The sequence below is a fragment of the Chiloscyllium plagiosum genome, unplaced genomic scaffold, assembly GCF_037043375.1.
Source record: "Chiloscyllium plagiosum isolate Xiang-an unplaced genomic scaffold, Cpla_swu_hap1 HiC_scaffold_15, whole genome shotgun sequence".
Taxonomy (NCBI): domain Eukaryota; kingdom Metazoa; phylum Chordata; class Chondrichthyes; order Orectolobiformes; family Hemiscylliidae; genus Chiloscyllium; species Chiloscyllium plagiosum.
In genome coordinates, this window is record NW_028270153.1 from 70,390,795 (window position 1) to 70,412,893 (window position 22,099).

A 22,099-nucleotide genomic window follows, 5' to 3' on the forward strand; every position below is an offset into this window, starting at 1 on the left:
GTTTATAGGATGTTTAAAATTACACCCATATTGGGATTGTGTTTGTAAGTATAAGCATTCATAAGTTAGATGTTCGTAAGTTGGGGACCCCATACAGATTGCAGATAGTTGAGCTCCCAGCACTGATCCCAATAGTCACAGCTTACCAAACTAAAAATGATCAATTTAATCCTCTCCCTCATGTTAGCTAGCCATGTTACATTTTGTGCCTTGATCTCTTGTTTTGTTTAGCAGACTTTGATCTGGCAACTTAGCCGATGTGTTTCGGAAATCCAGGTGCGTCACATCTATAGATTTCTCTTTATCCACCTGGCCTGTTACAATTAAACAAAAGCAGAAGGAGGCAACATTCTGCTGATTCTGTGTGTGCTGGCTTTTTGCAAGACTGTCATAGATTTATTTAAAATGATGCAGTAGTATCTCTCTCAACTTCTGCTTGTGAGTTCCAACAATTCTGCATAAAGAAAACTCTTTCTTTCACTGATCGTGGTTAGTTGAAATTGATAACTTGTTTCTGACTCTTCAAAGAGATATCCTTCCTTTCTCCATTCATCCTGTCAAATCAATCATCTGTGAAATAATCTTTATCGAGCCTTTTTATCTAATGGAAATAGTTAATATGGCTGAAATGCTTGGTAACAATCAATGAAACCTAACCTGGCCCTGTTGAGAAGAGTTAAAAGCACAAAGCACTGGAAACATCTAACAGATTTTAGTTCATCTTAACAGTTATTTGCCAACAATGAATTACCTTGAAATAGACTGTTATCTGGGCAAATGAAGGATCTTTGTCTATAATCAGTGCACCTGACTTGCTAAGTATTCCAATAATTAATATTTAATTCAATATTTCCAGTTGTTGAATTAAATAGTTTGCTTTATTTCTCCTGAAGTAATTTGATTTAATGCCAGTGTATTGCTAACAATTGCTGTTCCTGTTTCATGCACAGAAACGTCACATGATAATGCATAAACGTATCCACACTGGGGAAAAGCCATTCAGTTGCTCCCACTGCGATATGCACTTCAGACAGAAGCAGCTCCTGGATTTGCATTTCAAGAAGAACCACGATCCAAGTTTTATCCCAGAAGCATACATTTGCTCCCAATGTTGTAAGAGCTTTTCTCGCAAGGTACCTGCTTGTTTTTTGCATTTGCAATACAGTTTAAGTCCTGTAATATTAGGTAGTCTGCAGCACACTCACATCTAAGAGTGACAACCAAACAATGATCTGTATTATCCACCCTCAAAAGTGAGCACAGTCTGAACTGGAAACACAGTATTGCCAATTTGTCTGAGTGCAGAGCCACCCATGTAGACTCTTGATTATCAATTCCATTGTTCAACAGTCTTTGGCTGCACATTGTTTCAAGGAGAAGAACTGCTGGATCCTTAGTCCTTGTAAGATGTAACTTTCAATCCATGATAGGTTATTCCACTGTTTAGAAATGATAAATAATGAAATAATACTCAAAACACATTAAATACTACTATCTTCACTATAACTCAATACAATAACTCAATTATTAATAATACACCTGTTGGTCACAAATACATGAGAAATAATATATGCAACCATCTAGTGAGCAATTAGCCTTCCCCCTTGATGCAGCTGACCAGGTTAATTTGAGGGGACAGTGACTCATCTTTTTACAATGAAATTTATCTCTTTCTTTCCAGGACAAGATCATATTGTTCTATGAAAACCAGTCTTCAACTACAGTTGTTCAGTGAGGGATCCAGTTCTTTGAACTGCGATATTTAACACTTAATTTGATGAGTATACGACTTAATACCTGAGGTCATTTTTGCCTCACAAGCTGTTGCCTATGCTTTTAAAATCTCTATTAGTCCTATTCCCTAGTAACATATACATTTTATGGCCATAGCATAATAAGAATTCAAAAGCTTCTGAGTTATTCCAAACTGGAGAATTTCTTGATTTCTACATTTCACATAGAACAATCTCTGACCTTGTCAGGTTGTCTCTCTTCCTCACAGCTCTCAAAATACTCAAGATACTCAAGAGACTTCACTTTTGAAAATTGAAATCGTATTTTTAAATCATGTCAGTCCTTTATCTTTGCATTCCCAGACTGGATGTTTCTAGATATTAGTGTATTTGAAACTTCTCCAGATTTTGACCTGAAATCAAACTATAGCTTTTAAAGTAGATTTGTTAACTGGTTTTAATTCATTAATGATTTTTCTAACACTTCTTGCTACACATTCCATAGCTTTAAGTGTTGCAGGCTAATGCATTCATCATCTCTTTTAGAAGATTCTATTCTGCAGTTGTTACACCTTACAAATAACATTCTGTTTTTAATATAAACAATTGCTCTCCCCCCTGGATTGAATAGTTACTGCAAATCTCAGCCTTTCTCCAATTACAAGCATGATTAATAGACAATAGGTGCAGGAGTAGGCCATTCTGCCCTTCGAGCCTGCACCACCATTCAATATAATCATGGCTGATCATCCTTAATCAGTATCCTGTTCCTGCCTTATCTCCATAACCCTTGATTCCACAATTCTTGAGAGCCCCTATCCAGCTCTTTCTTAAATTAATCCAGAGACTGGGCCTCCACTGCCCTCTGGGGTAGAGCATTCCACACAGCCACCACTCTCTGGGGAAGAAGTTTCTCCTCATCTCTGTCCTAAATGGTCTCCCCCGTATTTTTAAGCTGTGTCCTCTGGTTCGGCACTCATCCATCAGCGGAAACATGTTTCCTGCCTCCAGCATGTCCAATCCTTTAATAATCTTATATGTCTCAGTCATATCCCCTCTCAGTCTTCTAAACTCAAGGGCATACAAGCCCAGTTGCTCCAGTCTTTCAGTGTAAGGTAATCCCGCCATTCCAGGAATTGACCTCGTGAACCTACGCTGCACTCCCTCAATAGCCAGAATGTCTTTCCTCAAATTTGGAGACCAGAACTGCGCACAGTACTCCAGTTGTGGTCTCACCAAGGCCCTGTACAGCTGCAGAAGAACCTCTTTGCTTCTATACTCAATCCCTCTTGTTATGAAGGCCAGCATGCTATTAGCCTTCTTCACTACCTGCTGTACCTGCATGCTTACCTTCATTGACTGGTGTACAAGAACACCCAGATCTCTCTGTACTGCCCCTTTACCTAAATTGATTCCATTTAGGTAGTAATCTACCTTCCTGTTCTTGCCACCAAAGTGGATAACCATACATTTATCCACATTAAACTGCATCTGCCATGCATCTGACCACTCACCTAACTTGTCCAGGTCACCCTGTAATCTCCTAACATCCTCATCACATTTCACCCTGCCACCCAGCTTAGTATCATCAGCAAATTTGCTAATGTTATTACTAATACCATCTTCCATATCATTAACATATATTGTAAAAAGCTGCGGTCCCAGTACTGATCCCTGCGGTACCCCACTGGTCACTGCCTGCCATTCCGAAATGGAGCCGTTTATCACTACTCTTTGTTTCCTATCAGCCAACCAACTTTCAATCCAAGTTAGTACTTTGCCCCCAATATCATGTGCCCTAATTTTGCTCACTAACCTCCTATGTGGGACTTTATCAAAAGCTTTCTGAAAGTCCAGGTACACTACATCTACTGGATCTCCCTCGTCCATCTTCAGAGTTACATCCTCAAAAAATTCCAGAAGATTAGTCAAGCATGATTTTCCCTTCATAAATCCATGCTGACTCTGACCTATCCTGTTACTACTATCCAGATGTGTCGTAATTTCATCCTTTATAATAGACTCCAGCATCTTTCCCACCGCTGAGGTCAGACTAACTGGTCTATAAATTCCTGTTTTCTCTCTCCCTCCTTTCTTAAAAAGTGGTATAACATTATCCACCCTCCAATCCGCAGGAACTGATCCTGAATCTATCGAACTCTGGAAAATAATCACCAACGCATCCACGCTTTCTCGAGCCACCTCTGTCAGTACCCTTGGATGTAGACCATCAGGCCCCGGGGACTTATCAACCTTCAGACCTAACAGTCTCTCCAACACCAATTCCTGGCAAATATAAATTCCCTTAAGTTCAGGTCCTTCAGCCACTGTTACCTCAGGGAGATTGCTTGTGTCTTCCCCATCTGAAGTACCAATTCAATTCTTCTGCCATTTTTTTATATATTCCCCTGTTACTGTCTTCAAGGGCCCAATTTTAGTCTTAGCTATTTTAGTCAGTCAAAAATATAACAGTCTCTTCCAGACTTGGGAAAATCCCTGCATCAGTGGATGATTAGATTCCCTATAGTGTGGAAACAGGCCCTTCAGCCCAACCAGTCCACACCGACTCTCCGAAGAGTAACCCACCCAGACCCATTTCTGATACTGATCCCATTTCTAAAGCTTTGCTGATCCTTTGCTGTAAATAAGTGTGGACAGTCGGGAAAGGAGCATGCTTCAGGTAAGGACAGTGGAACCCATATTATGACAAAAATACCCACTGGTGTTCATTGACATGTCATGGTTAGGAATCTAATTCTTAAATGTTTTCGTATCTGTTGGCTAAATTGCTGTTGCGCAAGATGAATTTCTGCATCCTTGATCTTGGTTCAGATGATTGGGAGGTCATTTGAACATCTTGTAAACAATATTGTTTGAATCCTCCTGTTTTGTATGTATAAGTCCTGCCTTTCCTTCTTAGCTCACTGTCCCATTATATAATTTGTTCCTTATATAATCTCCTGATTGTGATGACAGTGGAAGTGAAGAACAATTGACCTGTGTGATTTGAACAAATCTATTTTCCTTTATGAGAATGTCATGAAAAGGCATGCTGAGAGATGTGGCAATGTGACGATACAAGATGGAAATCCAAAGTTTATGGTAAAGAAAAGGAGAAACAGGAAGAATAAATTGGAGTACAAACACAACGCTGAAGCAAAAGGAGGTACATTTTATTAAATATTGAGCCAAAATCATTTGAAGTCGTTCTGTTGATTAAAAAAACCCCACAATTTCATGTTTCAATAAGATCACGGGCAAGTTTCTTCTAATAACAGTGAAGTCATTGGCAGTGGGACAGGGAATTGAGCAACTTTCCTGCTCAGGACAGGAGGGCTGACTATGTGTGACCACACAGTGGCCGGGCAATTAGCTAATTGTGAATTATGCAGCAGGGACACACAAAAAGATGATACCTATTGAAACTCATGAGTTCTAAGTTCAAACCACCATATTTAAAGGGCAGCTGGACGGGCATTCATTCCTTGTGTGACAGAATACTCAGACTTTCTTGATGAGTGGATGTTTTTGAGACTGTAGCACAACCTTCTGATCTTGCCTGCTCGATAAGCTCAGCTGCTACTGCCACCTGCAGTTCGGAAGTGATATTTCAGGAAGGCAATGAGTGACCCCCCCCCCCCCCCCCCCCACGGTTCAGTGATGCCTCCCTGCAAATTCTTCTCCAGTTTGTCTGAGAAAAGTGAGAGTATCCCTGCTTCCCCTGGAAGGAGGCCTTCACATTTGGCCAAAATTATGGATCAGACCAAATTTTGGGCAGCACGGTGGCACAGTGGTCAGCACTGCTGCCTCACAGCGCCAGAGACCCAGGTTCAATTCCCGCCTCAGGCGACTGACTGTGTGGAGTTTGCACATTCTCCCCGTGTCTGCGTGGGTTTCCTCCGGGTGCTCCGGTTTCCTCCCACAGTCCAGAGATGTGCAGGTCAGGTGAATTAGGTAAAAACAATGACTGCAGATGCTGGAAACCAGATTCTGGATCAGTGGTACTGGAAGAGCACAGCAGTTCAGGCAGCATCCAAGGAATTGCCCATAGTGTTAGGTGAAGGGGTAAATGTATGGGTGGGTTGTGCTTTGGCGAGTCGGTGTGGACTTGTTGGGCCGAAGGGTCTGTTTCCACACTGTAAGTAATCTAACCCTCAAAATATATCAAGGAGATGGCCTAGGCCCTAACTTTTTATTTTATTTAAAGGCACTATGTTCAGGACGTGATTCGATTGGTCCACCATGAGGATTTAATCAAAACATACTTTATTCTTACAACACAGTTAAAATACATACAAGAACAGAAGAATTGGCATAACTTTAAATCTGTTGAAATACTTAATAAAAATTTGTTTAACTATGAGTCATTAAATGTTCCAATATTGCAGCAGTCCATAAATATGACAAAGGCAAATTCAGCGAACCAGACTTTCCTCACATGCTATCTCCCTTTCAGTCCAGGAGAAAGGCAAGCTAAAAGAAACAAAGTAGCAGCAGAGAGAGATCTGAAGCTTTTTCTGCAGCAGAAAGAGAGCTGTATCAGCTTCAGCAGCCAACTCCAAAACTCCAACTGGACGCCCTCTGTGAGCCTGACTCCACCCACTCATGTTTCTTTTGTGTAATTAAGAAAAACACTCAGGGAGCTCAAAGCTGTTTACCCACTGATTGTGAAGCACTCATTCTGGCACCACTGTGGCAACATTTCTATGCAAAAAACTCAGAATAAAACAAATCTCTCTTGAACGCATAGTACTGTCACACCAAGGTGACCAGGATGGAGATTGTAGCAGTTAGTGGTCATGGGGGTCAACCTGCATCCACTGCCAAAAGTGAATAAAGGATTTCTCTGCTGTGCAAGGCTAAGTGGCACTGTGTGGTTACTGCAAAGTGCCATGCACAATGGCATCAAGCAGCAAGTGTGCTGGTGCACAGGGATGTCAAACAGAAGTCCTCAGTATCAGATGGAATATGTGGATTGAATGTATGGTGGTCAGAATCCTGCACCAGAAGGAGAACGTGAGAGTCAACATCTCTGACTTTCAGAGGGCCGCTAGAGACTAGGATAATGCTGCATACCATGCAGATGGCGAACCTATGATTCAACCGTAAGAAAGCTATTGGGGATGCAGAGTCATGCAAAAGAACATCTTGCAGAAATGTCAAAGGCTATGTGTTAACTTGAGTGAAGGGTAAAGGAGTCATGATGCTGGCATGAGAGCACTTGGCTTCCACCATGGAAAAGATTGTGACCATCGTGGAGTCCCAAGTCCAGCAGAGCATCCAGTAGCTGACAGATATGTGTTTGAATCTTCATTTACTTCATTCAATCCATGATTACTGTGCAGCAATGGCTAGAGAAGAGGGCAGTAAAGCATCTTGACCTCTTTCCAAGTGTCCTCTCTCCTCAAAGAGAAGAGAGGTGCCATTACACACTGACATGGAGAAGGAATACCAGAGAGGCATTCCCAGGGCCCTTCCAGTCCACCTCCACTCCAATGTTCCTATTGCCTCCAGCTGAGCAGGGTACCCCTGAGCAGGAAACTCACCCCTGAGCAGGCCCAAAGAACAACAACCAAGATCATCCCCAGTATCAGAGCATAGCAGTCAGCAGGCTGCCTCCATTTCAGCAGTGGATGTTGGAGCAACACTTAGGTATAGAAATAATAAAACAAAAATAAAGTTATTGAGAAATTAAGAAAGGTAACACAGGTCTAATCACCATATTTATTAAGCTCACTTGTAAATAGTTCTTAATTTTGCTGTATTCGTTTGTTTCAAACTTACTGGGGTAACAAACTGGAAATTAAGCCCTGTTATTCCTGGAGTCGTCACAAGAGTTAAACATTTTAAAATAGGTACACCAATTTACCTGATTTTCAGGCCCAGGTTGACAGAAAGTACAAAACAGATTTTTGTGGTATTATAAGTAATTAGAGTCTATCCATAGGTAAACAATTATAAACTGCTGACACATAACACAAAAACTTAAAACTTTATTCTACTAACTCCCCCTTACACACACACAGAGGCAAACAGACATAGACATAAATGCCACGAACAGAGGGAAAATGAGAAAGGCAGTTCATTAGTATTGTTTATGAGAACTGTTCAGTTGGTCCTTGCTGATCAGAAGATTTCTTCTTGACCTTTTTTCAGAATACTTCTACTGGTTTATAAGAATCACAGTATGGCTGGTTCCCATCAATTTAACATAAAGACCACAGCAACCACTGAAGGAATTATAAGCTGGCTTTCTTCAGGTTTGAAGTGGGTATTGATGACAAAGAACAAAGAGATAGCTCCTGAGTTGGTAGAGATCTGAAACACAGAAAATAAGAATAGGAGAAGTATTATGATACTGTGGCTTTAAGAGGTGTATTTGTCCTGATTCCTTTTGGAGAGAGATTGGGGACAGGAGACAAGCAGTCTATGAGAAGATAAACAACTTGTGAAGCATTGGGTGAATTTTTAAAAGCTGGAACAATAGAAGCAGCCTGAATGGTTGTCATCAAGCTCCCACTCACAGAACCAGGGATTTGAAGTTTAGTTTTCAGTTGTTATTGCTGGGGTGGAAGCTGTTTTTTGTCTCTCTTTGGTTACGGCTGAAAACTCTGGCTTCTCTGCCTACCACGGGAGTTGCATCTGGTATAATCTGTTTTCTGAATTTGCCTTTTGCCAAGGATGAGTTCATGGGATTTTATTATATTGGAACAGTTAAATAGTAATATTGACCGTATCTATTATTCTGTTAAATTTTCCAGTAGAGTTAAGTTATTCCAATTCCTTCTTTCCTTAGTTATATTTTAACTATAGTGGATGAATAAAGTGTGTTTTGATTTAAATCCAGAAGTCTGACCAATGGAATAGTCTCTGGAACACAGTTCCTTACATTTATTCTTAAAATAAGAAACAAAAACAAGGTCTAGACTATCTTCTGAATATTTTGGGAGGCATTTGGTCTGGGTCTATAACAGTAGGCTATTTGGCCCTTCAAGCCTGCTCTGCCATTAAACATGATCGTGGTTGATCATCCTACTCAATCCCTTTTTCCCACTTGTGCCCTATACCTGTTGATCTCTCTAGCCCAAGAACTATATCTGTCTGCTTTTTAAAAATTCAATGTTTTGGCCTCAACTGTTTTTCATGGCAGAGAATTCCACAGGCTCGCCACTCTCTGGGTGAAGAGATACCTCCTCATCTCAGTCCTAAATGGCCTAGCCCTTATCCTTAGACTGTGACCCCTGTTTGTGTACTCCCCAAGTATCTGGAACATCTCTCCTGCATTTACCCTATCTAGTCCTGATGGAAGTTTATAGTTTTCTGAGATTCCTCCCCCATTCTTCGAAACACTAGCAAATGTAACTTTAAACAATCCAGTCTCTTTTCATATATCAGACGTCCAGCCCAGGAATCAGTCTGGTAAACCTTCTTTGCACTCACTCCATGTCCAGAACACCCTTTCTCAGATAAGGAGAGGGTCAGTTGGTTGGTTTGTGATGCCTATAGTATGGGTTCAGTTCACACACCAGTTGAGGTTACCATGAAAAATTCTCTTTTTAAACATTTCCCCTTGCCTGAGGCATGATGACAGTCAGATTAAACTGCCATCAGTTTTCTCTCTTTTTTAATGTGAGAACATTCCTATAGTCTGGTAGGACTATGAGACAGTGAGTCTGCAGATGCTGGAGATCAGAGTTGAGAGTGTGTTGCTGGAAAAGCACAGCAGGTCAAGCAGCATCCGAGGAGCAGAAGAGTTGATGTTTCGGACCAGAGCCCTTCCTCAGGAATGAGCTCATTCTTGATGAAGGGCTGTGACCCGAAATGTCAATTTTCCTGCTCCTTGAATGCTGCCTGACCTACTGTGCTTTTCCAGCACTACACTCTCAACTCTGGTAGAATTATGACAACTTTACCTTTTACCTTCAGATAAGGAGACTAAAACTGCACACAGTATTTAGTATGGTCTCACCAAAGCACTGTACAATTAGAACAGAGAACATTACAGTGACCCTTTGGCCCTCGATGTTGCCCACCCTGTGAAAGCATCTAACCTACACTATTCCATTCTTGTCCATATGCCTATCCAATGACCATTTAAATGCCTGTAAAATTGGCAAGTCTACAATTTTGCAGGCAGTGCGTTCCACACCCCAATACTGCAGCAAGACATACATGCACCTGTATTCACATCTTCTTGCTTTGAAGGTCAACATACCATTCACCTTCTTCACCACCTGCTGCAACTACCTGCTTGTTTTCAGTGACTGGTGTGCAAGGTTGCCCAGGTCCCATTGCACCTCCTTCTTTCCCAATCTATCACCATTAAGATAATAATCCAGTTTCCAGTTTTTGCTACCAAGTGGATAACCTTACATTTATCCACATTATACTTCATTTGTTGTGTATTTACCCATTCACTCAACTTGTCTAAATCACACTGAAGCATCTCTGCATCCTTCTCACAGCTCACCCTCCCAACCGAGCTTTAGAGATATGGCATTTAGTTCCCTCATCTAAACCATTCATCTATATTGTGAATAGCTGGGGTCCAAACACTGATTCCTGTGGTACCCCAGTAGTCACTGGCTGACTCTCAGAAAATGACCCGTTTATTCCTACTCTGTTTCCTGTCTGCCCGCATGTTCTGCATCAATGACAGTATATTATCTCCAAACCTGTGCGCTTTATTTTTAAATGCTAATCTCTTATGTGGGATCTAATCAAATGTCTTCTGAAAGTCCAAGTAAACCACATCCATGGATTCCACCTTATTAATTATACTAGTTACATACCCGAAAAATTTCAATGCTTTCGAGGATTCCAATTCATAAAGGACATTAGTGACCTAGATGGGATTTTACAAAAGTCCCAAAAATGGTTTCAAGTACATTATTAGATTTCTAATTCATGATTTCATGAAATCCAAATTCCTACCATCTGGTGAGGTGGGTTTTGAAACCAGGTAACCTAAATAGAATCCCTACAGTGTGAAAGCAGGCCATTTGGCCTATCGAGTCCACACTGACTCTCCAAAGAGCATCCCACCGCATCCCTGTAACCCTGCATTCCCATTCGCTAATTCACCCAACCTGCACATTCCTGAACACTATGGAGCAACTTAGCACGACCAAGTCACCTGACTTGCACATCTTTTAGACTATGGAGGAAACCGGAGCACCCGAAGGAAAGCCACACAGACACTGGGAGAATGTGCAAACTCCACACAAACAGTCGCCTGAGGGCGGAATCAGAACTGGATCCCTGATACTGTGAGGCTGCAATAAGAACCACTGAACCACTGTGTTGCCCATTATGTATCTTTATGTAGCTTTTCTGGCCCAGCAATAATGCCACTGCACCATACTGTGAAAAAGTCTGTAACCTTCGGTACAAAAAAGGTTCCACCTGAATTTTCTAATTCCTAAAATATTGATCACTGTTGTGTCTGGATTTTGGATGCACCCTGTGGTAGATATAGGTCCAGGCACATTTAATCAAAATTTTAGAGCTGTATGTAAATTTGATGATTGTTCTATTTAAACTGCATTGTGCACTACTGTGAAGTTTTTGATTGTGACAGATGGACCTCCAGTTCGACTTGAGACTCAACAACCCATTGAAATAACTGATGAACCTCACATCAAGAATGCTGCCACATCACTGACTAAAACAAATGTGATTAAAAGGGAAAAAATGGATAAAAGAAAATCAGGTAGAGAACTTCAAATTATATAAAGAGGACTGAGTGTCAAATCATAGGATTTACAGTTCAATGTCGACTATCTATTCTTAAGTCTGCTTCCATCTTTTTTTCTATCCTTTAATTACCTCCCTTCTTAAAATAGCTAAATATCATAAGTCAACTAGTATTTGATGAAACATTCAGTGCAATCACGTAATATATCAAAGAGGTTACTTCATGAAAAGTTAAACATTTTAGCTGATACATCCCTGAACTCCCTGGGTGGCTTGCAATGTGTATAAGTCTCTGACATGTCTCTTGCCTGTTTCAGACTGAATTTTGGAACCAGGTCATCAGACAAAGGGAGCTAGATAAATGTAAAACTGGGGGAGTGCTGTGGACAATTATCCACCCACCTCTGCTGGAGTTTTACTCACAGCAAGTTAACTTGCAGTTTGCCAGCTCATGGGCTGATTGAGGTCCTCAGTTAAGATCTTCCCAGCCCACTCTAATTGTTCAAGCACCTTATGGAGTCAGCTGTAAGCTGCTTAGTCTCTTGACAGAGAAATGAGGAGGGGTAACCTCCCCAGTCTTCCTTATCTTGTCCAACCCCCACTTCCAGCTCCACTTGCTAGGGTCTGACAGTCTGCACAGTCCCACACATTCCCAATTTACCATTGCATACCCAATTTACAGCAACAGCTCTCATCAGGGACTTGATGCAGGCCATCACTGGTCACCACTCCTGGAATGCTCCATGTGATGAGCTAGCTGCTGTCCATGAAGAAACATCCTCCACAAATGGGGGCTCATTTGTGGTCTTCCAGATGTTAAGCTAACAGAATGGGTGTGGGCTCATTCCTGATTATTATGCTGGGGAATGGGGTCTGCAGATCATAAAATCACAGCCTGGATAAGGGGAGACTGTTACAGGCGTGCTGTCCTCAGTCTCTTAGATCCAGTGCTCTCCTTCAGATACGCTTGGCTCCAATATACTGCTCCAGAAACATTGTTTCCAGTCCTGGGCACTTCTTTAAACATTTTCTTTACACAGATTCTCAACTGGAGTTAATGACTCACATACTTTACCATGTCACTCAGGTATTGGCAATGCTTTAAAGACCAGAAGCCAACTTAAAATAAATATAGATTTATCATGTAAAATTTGCAACTGAGATAACCAAGGCAAGCAACAACTCCACTGCATAACACAAGGGGGTGCAGTTACAGAGAGACTTTTACCACAATTGGACAGCTCCCTGGTAACTTTGACTGACACCTGCTTTATATTCATAGATTTTTTAAAAACTGACCTTAGATAGCTTTCTGGATTGTTAGTTCAGTAATTAAACCATAGTGTTACTATATCGTTTTCCTGACTTACCTCTTTCATTCTTGATCTTAATTATCTGGTTCCTTCTCTCTTTGATTCTTGCACTTCCTTTTTCTTTGTACTTCAGGTTCTCCTCTTTTTCTTGCTTTCTTTGCTTTTCTGTTGATCATCTCTCCCACTTTCCCTGGCCTCGCCTGTGCTTCACTGTTTCTCTGGCTCATTCTTTGGTTCTCTAATTGCTGATGCCACAGGGTCTTCTCCTGCCTGGGCTGAGCAGCTACCTAGTCTCTGACAACCCTGTGAGTCCGAGCAGCCAGAATGTTGTGGGGCAGTCACAGTGGTCTCACACCTCCCAACGCTAACATTCCCACCAAGTTGACAGAATCTGAGCTTATGCAACTTGCAGGAGTCAGTATTGCAGATGCTGCTTCTGAGTCCTCGGCAGTCATGTTCTCAGAGGTCGGGGAGATGGCTTCTGAGGGAGCTGGCCATTTCACCACAAGGTGGATATGCTAGCAGTACTTGCAAAACAGAGAAAGTAGTTAGAAGTCATGTACAGTAAATGAGATTGACAGTGGGGGGGTTACTGTGAGTGTTGCAGTGGAATGAAGAGCGCTACTTACTTGGATGGCAGAAGATGGATGTCTCCCTGTTGCAGCGATCCTGGTCTTCTCCTGTCCTCAGGCCTGAGGATTCAAAAGTCAGGCACCCCTTCACCTGCCTGGTTCCTTTCCTTGAATGAGAGAACAAATGGGCAAGGCTTGTAGCTCAGGTTGAGGTTTAGGGTGTAGGTTTGCTCGCTGAGCTGGAGGTTTGATATCCAGATGTTTCATTACCTGGCTAGGTAATATCATCAGTGGCGACCTCCAAGTGAAGCGAAGCTGTTGTCTCCTGCTTTCTATTTATATCTTTCTCCTGGATGGGGTCCCTGGGGTTTGTGGTGATGTCATTTCCTGTTCGTTTTCTGAGGGGTTGATAGATGGTGTCTAGATCTATGTGTTTGTTTATGGCCATAAACAAACACATAGATCTAGACACCATCTATCAACCCCTCAGAAAATGAACAGGAAATGACATCACCACAAACCCCAGGGACCCCATCCAGGAGAAAGATATAAATAGAAAGCAGGAGACAACAGCTTCGCTTCACTTGGAGGTCGCCACTGATGATATTACCTAGCCAGGTAATGAAACATCTGGATATCAAACCTACAGCTCAGCGAGCAAACGTACAACCTAGAACAGATAGGATTGAGTGAGGTGCAAGTGAGTGGTAAGACTGTGCATACTGGTGCAGGCCATTGAAAGTTGGTAGCAGGTTAGTAGGCAGTGCAGAGACCATGCAGGGATAGTGGTGATGTTGCAGGCAGCAGTAAGAGTGTTGCAGCGTGAACCTTGGTGGGAGGTGGGTGTAGTATAGGCAGTAGAGTGAAGGTTCGGTAGCAGAGAGAAGAGTGTGGCACTTACTTTGATGGAATGGAGTAAGTCATTGAACTTTATATGGCACTGTTGGCGATTTCTCCACATCATCACGACCACTCCCCTTTGCACCACTCCCTTGACCAGAACCTCCACGTCATTGTCAGAGAACCACAGCATCATCTTCCCCTTCTTGAAAGTTTTCCATTTCTATCTTTGACTGAACAGGGCAGCTTCGGAATGTCAATGCTTATCCAAGTGCACTGCGGCCTTTTAAAAAATTGTTCATGTGCCAGAGATGCTGGTCTTGCAGTAGACATCTGGAGAATGGTGAGATGGTGATAGAATCATATGTGAGGAATGAAATGTTAATGAGGCACCTTAGATAAGAATGGCAAGAAATCTCTCTGGACCTCAGGGTGACAATCCTTCCAAAAAACTCACCCAGCTCGCACTCAGCCAAAAAAAAGTAAGGCTTAACTCTTAGTTATTTAATTTTATGGAATAGGATACAAGCAACTCAAGGGGTCAATAAAAATGAGAAACAAAGAAATTAGTATTCATAAACAACTATTACAGGAAAAATTAAAGGGTCTGAAATTGTTATTTCCTCTGGACACAATGATTCACAACCCAGCATTGAAGGAGGTGATAGTAGAGTGAATGCTGACACTGAATGGTTCCAACAAAAGAAATAGGTGCAACCCACTATTTAGGAGAGGAGAACGAGTCTGAGAAAACTACAAATTACATAATCGTTATTCTGACATAAGCAATAGGAAAAATGTTAGAATCTGCGGGAAGAGTCAATATGGATTTATGAAAGGGAAATCATGTTTGACAAACACATTAGAACATTGTAAGGTTGCAACTAGAAGAATAAATGATGAGACAAATGGATATAACGCCTTTGGATTTTCAGAAGGCTGAAAGTTTAGTAAAAGAAATTAGCACATGGGAGCATTCGTAATGTACTGGCATTATTTGAATAAAGCGAGAGCGGCAAGGTGGCTCAGTGGTTAGCACTGCTGTCTCAACCCCAGAAATCAGGGTTTGATTCCAACCTCAGGTGACTGTCAGTGTGGGGTTTGCACATTCTCCCTGTTTCTGCGAGGGTTTCCTCCGGGTGCTCTGGTTTCCTTCAACAGTCCAAAGATGTGCAAGTTAGGTGATTTGGCCATGCTAAATTTTCCATAGTGATCAGGGATATGTAGGTTAGGTGCATTAGTCAGGGGAAATGTAAAATAATAGGGTAGGGGAATGGGTCTGGGTGGGATACTCTTTGGACGGTCAGTGTGGACTAAGGCCAAATAGCCTGTTTCCACGCTGTAGGGATTCTATGATTTAAAAAAAGAACTGAGGCTGCTTGACCCCTGAAACAAAAACATAAAGTGCTGGAGAAGCTAAGCAAGTCTGGCATCATCTGTAGAGAAAAAAAAGAGTCTCTGTCTCCATTGCATCTCTTCTGATGATGCCACCTTTCACAGTGGTCCATCATGGTTAACAGTGTCCTCAGCCACCTCCAACCCATTCCCTGCACTTCTGCCTTTTCCATTCCCCTTCCCTTCCCCAACAAAGATAGATTCCCTATGACCTCACTTCCCACCCCTCCAACCTCTACATCCAAAGGATCATGAGCTTGAGGGCAAATTTACAGCAGCACAGTGGGAGGCATTTGTGAACGTACTGGGTAGACTTCAGGCCCAACATGTTTCCATTAGGGTAAAATGTAGGAACAACAAGCCCAGAGAACCTCGCAGAAAGTGCAGGGAGGAGATCAAAAAACAATTAGGAGAGCAAAGAGGGGTTGTCAGAAAACACTGGCAAGCAAGATTAGGGTGAATCTCAGGATATTCTACTAGTGTATCAAGGGGAAGTGTGCAAGATAGGGGACTCTGCGACCCCCCATCAGGCACTCTGCTTCCCTTCCCAAGAACAAAGACACGGAGGAGTTCGTCCAAAACTATTTATTCAATTCTGCAGAACCGGGTGTTACCTCAATGGCTTCCCACGAGGCACACACACAGATTGTAATCCCCGCACATTATATACATGTAGGAGTGGGTGGGGCCTTCTACTGTCTCAGCCAATGAGTGTTAAAGTTCCCCACTGTCCTCCTGATGGATGAGATTATTTGGTTATTCACCCAGCCAATCAGTGTTCGAGTTCCCCGCTTCTCCCTTATATGGATGATGACGTACAGCCGTGGTTGTGGGCGGTCCCTCAGCCACTAGGAAAGCTGTTTCCATTGTTCCATTCATGAAAATCTGGGGGAGTGTCTGCTCGTGCTTACTACAAGGTAGAGAAGACTAAAATGGTGGCTTTGTACTTACTATGTGCTTACTACAGCAGTTAATGATTTAAAAATTACACCACCCCCTACAAATCCCCCGTGTCTTTTCTTACGGTTTGTAATTTTTAAACTGGGAGTTTCTTCTCCAGGGCGTCCAATAGCTCCCGAGCTTGTTTATCAAGCTGCCCGTCTCTAATGCTACCCCCGCCCAAGAGGGATTCAGACTGTTCTATCTCGAGGTTCATCCTTTCGACCTGCCGCTAAGGAACATCCCTCTTAGTAAGGGCGGTTTCGATCAGTCGCTGAGTTAACCCCCTGGCGCAGGGAATGATGCAACACCCGAGGGCAGTTAGTACCCCTGCCACCACTATACATGAGACGAGAAAGGAAACGACCACCCCCTTCCATTTACCGAACCAAGCTTCCAACCAACCCGTGAGGCCAGAATCGATGCCCGAGTTTTCGGCGAGTTCATCCGCCAATGTGGTGAGCCCATCCAGGGCGCGGGTGATGGACCCATCAGGGGCTGTGTTGTTGGGGATGAAAGTGCAGCACTGAGTGCCTATCATGACACAAACACCCCCCTTCTCTGCTAACATCATGTCCAGGGCCAACCTATTTTCCCACGCCATTCTGCTAGTGGCGTCTAGTTGTTCTGCTATTCCCTTCACTGCATCCCGAGTATAATTAATGAACCTCTGCTGATTGTAGTAAATATAATTAATCCAATCCACGTTCTTATTGATGGTAACCCACCAGAACAGTGACGACTCAAAACCTACCGCTATCTGGTTCCTAGCCTTGTATTCATCAGGAACACCCCTGGGGACCCCTATGACATCTAAATATATATTATCATCAAAAGAGGTCTCCAAAGCCCTCTTAGTTCTTCTACTGGAACGGGGTTGCTCTTGTTTTTCGAATGCCACGGTGAATGGGATGGCCAATTGAACGATTGCACAAGTGCCCGCCCATTTTTGGGGCAGGGTCGGTCGCAGAATCCTCCCACCACAGTACCACCAGAGGTCTGCCCTGGGTACATGAATGTGGGAGTAATTCCTGCCCCCGGTAGTTTCGTTGACCCGCCGAATTGATCCGCTGCACTTGTCAAATGTCCCCACATCATTGTCCCATTGCGGTCCCGTCCGAGAGACGCAGGCTTGGTGCGTACCCGTTACCCCTGTGAATGACGGAGGGCGGGGCGCCCCTTTAGACCTGACGGGAGGAAACTTCAAACTTAAGGGTCGACAAGTGGGGTCGTTCCAGGCCTCTCGGTCCTGGTACAGCCTTACCATGCAGTCCAAGGCTTGTGGATGTTTCTCCCATCCCAGCGGGGATGGGACCACCTGAGGGTTAGGACGGGCACCCGTGCACGCGTAGCAATCACTCTTTTTCATGCTCCTTACCATATATTTGACCCATTCCATCCAGGCATTCGCCTCCCCGTATCCCGTTTCTATTTCAAAGGTCCTTTCCAAGTCCATCACCTCAATTATCCTAACCTTTTCCTGCTCATCGGGGGTGGATGAGGCCCCAGACCCAGCTTCAATGACCGTGATGGTTGTGCAGCACAGCTGCAACCCCTTCTGTCCTGCCTGGCCCCCAACCCTAATACCCAGGATCGTTCCATTAAGGCTCGTCCCGTTGTTCCCCAAGGTCTTTATGGTCAGATAGAGTGGATTGCACTGATTCTGCTCACAATTCCGCCCAGGGGTGATGGGATCACGGACAATTGACACCATAGCCTGGACCCCGGGGGCCGGAGGCCTATTGATGCCTTCTTTGCCATGCAACTGTAATACTAACGTCTGATCCTGGAATCCCCTTTCTCTCTCTAGGTTACGCTTAGTCTGATTCAGTTCACTTTTAGTCGCACAGGGCACCAACCCACATAGGTCTAAACTAAGTGTCTGTGTTGGCTTGTTGGCGGGAACGGAGATGGAGAGCCACCGACGGTCCTCTGCCTGTTTTTTTCCAGAGGCCGAATTGGGTAACACGCACACTATGACCCAGCCGAAGGATAATGGCAAAGCAAGTTAACAATACGATTGACTGCATTTTGTTGCAACACTCGTGTCCGGCCGGAGGACACAGTCCTTTAAACTCGCCAAAGTCCAATTAGTCTGTTCTCAGGGTCTCTGTTCCTTAGATGCCTCTGTCAGAGAGGTTTGTTCGTCCTCCGTCGGTTGTGGCACCGGTCCCTTGATCCGAGTATAATGTGTCCAGCCCTTTTCGGCCGTACGGACAGCCGTTTCGGTAGTCAAAAGTACTAGGAAGGGACCGTCCCAAGTTGGTTCGAGGGTGCGTTGCTTCCAGCTTTTAATCAGGACCCACTGACCCGGCTTGATGGTGTGCACCGCGAACCCGAGGGGCGGCGTCTGTGCCAAAAGTCCCTGTTGGCGTAAACGAGATAGAGCAGACCCCAGAGCCACCACATATTTTTGCACAAACATGTCCCGAGACTCGAATAAGGGAGGTTCTCCCTTCGGCCCATGGAACGGGAGGCCAAACAGCATTTCGTAAGGGGAGACGCCCAAATCCCGTTTTGGCTGGGTGCGAATTTGCAACAGGGCAAGGGGTAGGCATTTGGTCCAAGGCAGGCCGATTTCACTAGTGAGTTTGGTTAGCTGCTTTTTGATGGTTTGGTTCATTCTTTCGACCTTGCCTGAGGAAGAGGGATGCCAGGGGGTATGCAAATCCCAGTCAATCCCCACCGCTTGCACCATATTCTGGAGGACGGTCGAGGTGAAGTGACTCCCCTGGTCAGAGTCAATAGCGCGGGGCAGCCCAAACCGTGGGATGATTTGTTCGAGTAGAATTTTGCTAACCTGGGTTGCCGTTGCCGTGGCAGTAGGGAAGACCTCCACCCATCCTGTCAGGTGATCTACTATCACTAATAGATACTTCAGGCGACCTATGGGGGGGAGCTCAGTGTAATCTACCTGGACATACTCAAACGGCCTATAGGCCGGACTCCTACCCCCTTGTCTTGCGTGCTGCCGCAGCCCCCTTTTGTTAATTTTTCGGCACATTATGCAATCTCCCGTGACCTGCTTGGCTACTGTGTACAGACCAGGGTGAGCATATCGGCGTAGGAAGGCATCGCACAGTGCCTGGGCGCCCCAGTGACCCCCTTGGTTTAGATGGGCAATAATGTCCCGCGTCAACAGTCGATTTAGTAGCTGGCGGCCATCGGGTAGGGTCCACTTCCCTTCCCTATCTTTTGTACCCCCTAGAGACGCGAGGAGAGTTTCCTCTTTGTCAGTAAACGTGGGCACTTCGGTAATTTCGGCTATCTGGGGAATCCTTACCAGGCAGGTTACTACTTCCTTCCCCATCCCGGCCAATTTTGCCTGTTCATCCGCCAATTGATTCCCCAGGGTCTCCGTTTTATTGTCTTTCTGGTGCCCTTTCACATGTGCTACAGCAATCTCTTGTGGTAGCAACAAATCCTCCAAGATCATGGCTACCAGTTCCTCGTGGACCAACTCCTTTCCCCTACTATTTATCATTCCCCTTTCCTTCCAGATCTTCCCAAGGTGTGTACTACCCCAAAGGCATACTTAGAGTCAGTGTAGATTGTCCCGGCTACTCCCTTTAAATTCCTCAGAGCCCGGTGCAAGGCGTACAACTCGCACGTTTGTGCGGACCAGGCATTCGGTAGCCGTCCACTTTCCACTGATTCCCAGCCAGTCTCACTAATGACTGCATAACCGTTGTGCCTTTTCCCATCTATCACCCGAGAGGACCCGTCAATATACCACCGCCTTCCTGCATGCAAGGGGGTATCCCTCAGATCTTCCCTCACTTTACTCTGGTACTCTATTATGTCTGAACAGCAGTGTTCCAGTCCTTCCTCCCCTTCCCCTTTCCAAAGAAAGTCCGCTGGGTTCTGGCAGTTCCCGACCTCTATTCGGAGGTCTTCTCGGTCTAACAATATAGCTTCATATTTTAGAATCCTCGAGTCAGTCAGCCACCTTCCGGCCTTCTGATTCAAGATAGTCCTAACCTGGTGGAGAGTAGTGACTGTCAAGGGGGCCCCGAAAGTTAACTTCCTGCTTTCCTCTACCAGCTTTGCCGTGGCTGCCACCGCTTGGACGCACTCCGGCCACCCTCGGGAGACCGGATCCAGAATTTTGGACAGGAAAGCCACGGGCTTCCTTTTTCCCCCCCACTCCTGGGTTAATACTCCAAGAGCAGTCCCTTTTCTGGAGTTCACAAAGAGACGAAACGTCTTACTAAAATCCGGCAAGCTTAAAACAGGTGCTGACATCAATTTTTCTTTTAGGATTCCAATTAGCTTCTTCTGTTTCTCCCTTATTACATCCCTCTGAACGTACACCTTCTGTGCTTCCCGTAATAATTCTGCAACATCTTTTTCAGCCCAATCCTCCACTTTCTGTAATTTCTTCTGAATGTCAGGCCATGACTTAGTCACAAAGTGCATCTTAAGCATGCCCTTGCCTATTTCCCCATCGGGGTCTAAACCTGAATACGTTTGCATGGACTCCCGCAAACTGTCTAAAAACTCACTCGGGGATTCATCCTTTTTCTGTCCAACTTCGAATGCTTTCGCTAAATTCCGCTGTTTAGGCACGCAGGTTTTGATTCCCCTGATTATAAGGTTTCTGAGGTCTGTCATATTAGCCGGTCCCCCCCCTCGTCATTATGATCCCACCGGGGGTCCTCTAAGGGGTACTTCTGCTCTCCACGCTGAGGGCCGTCCTGATGCTCCCTGTCCCAAATGGCCATTGCACTATTCCGGATCATGACAATTTCATCGTAATTAAATAGTATTCTCATCATGGCCTGCAATTCGGCCCATGTGTATATACTGGGCCCCAGAAATTGATCTAATTGTGTTCCCACACTGACGGGGTCGTCCAGTAGACGGGGTAGTTCATTACGGAGTTGTCGGATATCCCCAGAATTTAAAGGTTGTACTACGAATCCGGTCCGTTCGTTCCCAAACGGCACCTCTCGTAAAGGGTTCATCTGTTCAACATTGTTAACCCTCTCAGCACCCAATCTCTCTTCTTGATCTCTCCGCATCTCAATTCGGGCTGATCTCCTAATGCCTGGGGTGGGCTCTTCTTCCCCTCCTGTGTCCCCCCCAGCAGGCTCTCCCTCACTGAGCATGACCTGCCGGGAACCGGGATTATCCGACACAGGAGGGAGGTCCGCGCTGGACGCCTGGCCGTGCGCGGGTTGTACATACGGGGGCGGGGCAGAAGGGGGCAAACCGTCGGTGAGGACGTCCCAAGACTTCTGGGGCTTTCTCGGGTCTGTTTGGGGAATCAGAGGATAGAGACTCGTGGGGTCCCCGCAGTCACTCGCCAACCAGGCGGCGGTGTATTTGCTCTCTTCTGGGTCAAACGGTTGTTTTCTGTTAACATATATATTTAGGAGTTGACACACCCAGTCTTCATCAGACCCATACTCGGGCCAAACCACCGAGGGGGCGCGGATATGTTCTTTGGTCCATATAAAACAACAATATTTTATCATAGTCTCTTTCTTTAAGTCCTTTGTCCTACTGCTTTCCGTCCATAAACTCAATTTCCGACCTAGTGGACTATCGGGGGGTATTTCTTTTCCATTTACAGTCCTCCCTGACTTGTCCTTAGTGGACCTAAAAG

General features: G+C 44.5%; 1 protein-coding gene across 1 annotated transcript in view; it reads left to right on the top strand.

The window, feature by feature from the left end:
• LOC122540775 (transcriptional repressor CTCF-like) overlaps window positions 1–22,099 on the top strand; it is a 224,243-nt gene that overhangs the window by 57,834 nt on the left and 144,310 nt on the right. Inside the window, exons 9-11 of the mRNA XM_043676988.2 lie at window positions 951–1,133; window positions 4,767–4,899; window positions 11,314–11,445. Of these exons, the coding sequence (XP_043532923.2) occupies window positions 951–1,133; window positions 4,767–4,899; window positions 11,314–11,445 (448 nt within the window). The remainder of the gene's footprint in view (window positions 1–950; window positions 1,134–4,766; window positions 4,900–11,313; window positions 11,446–22,099) is intronic.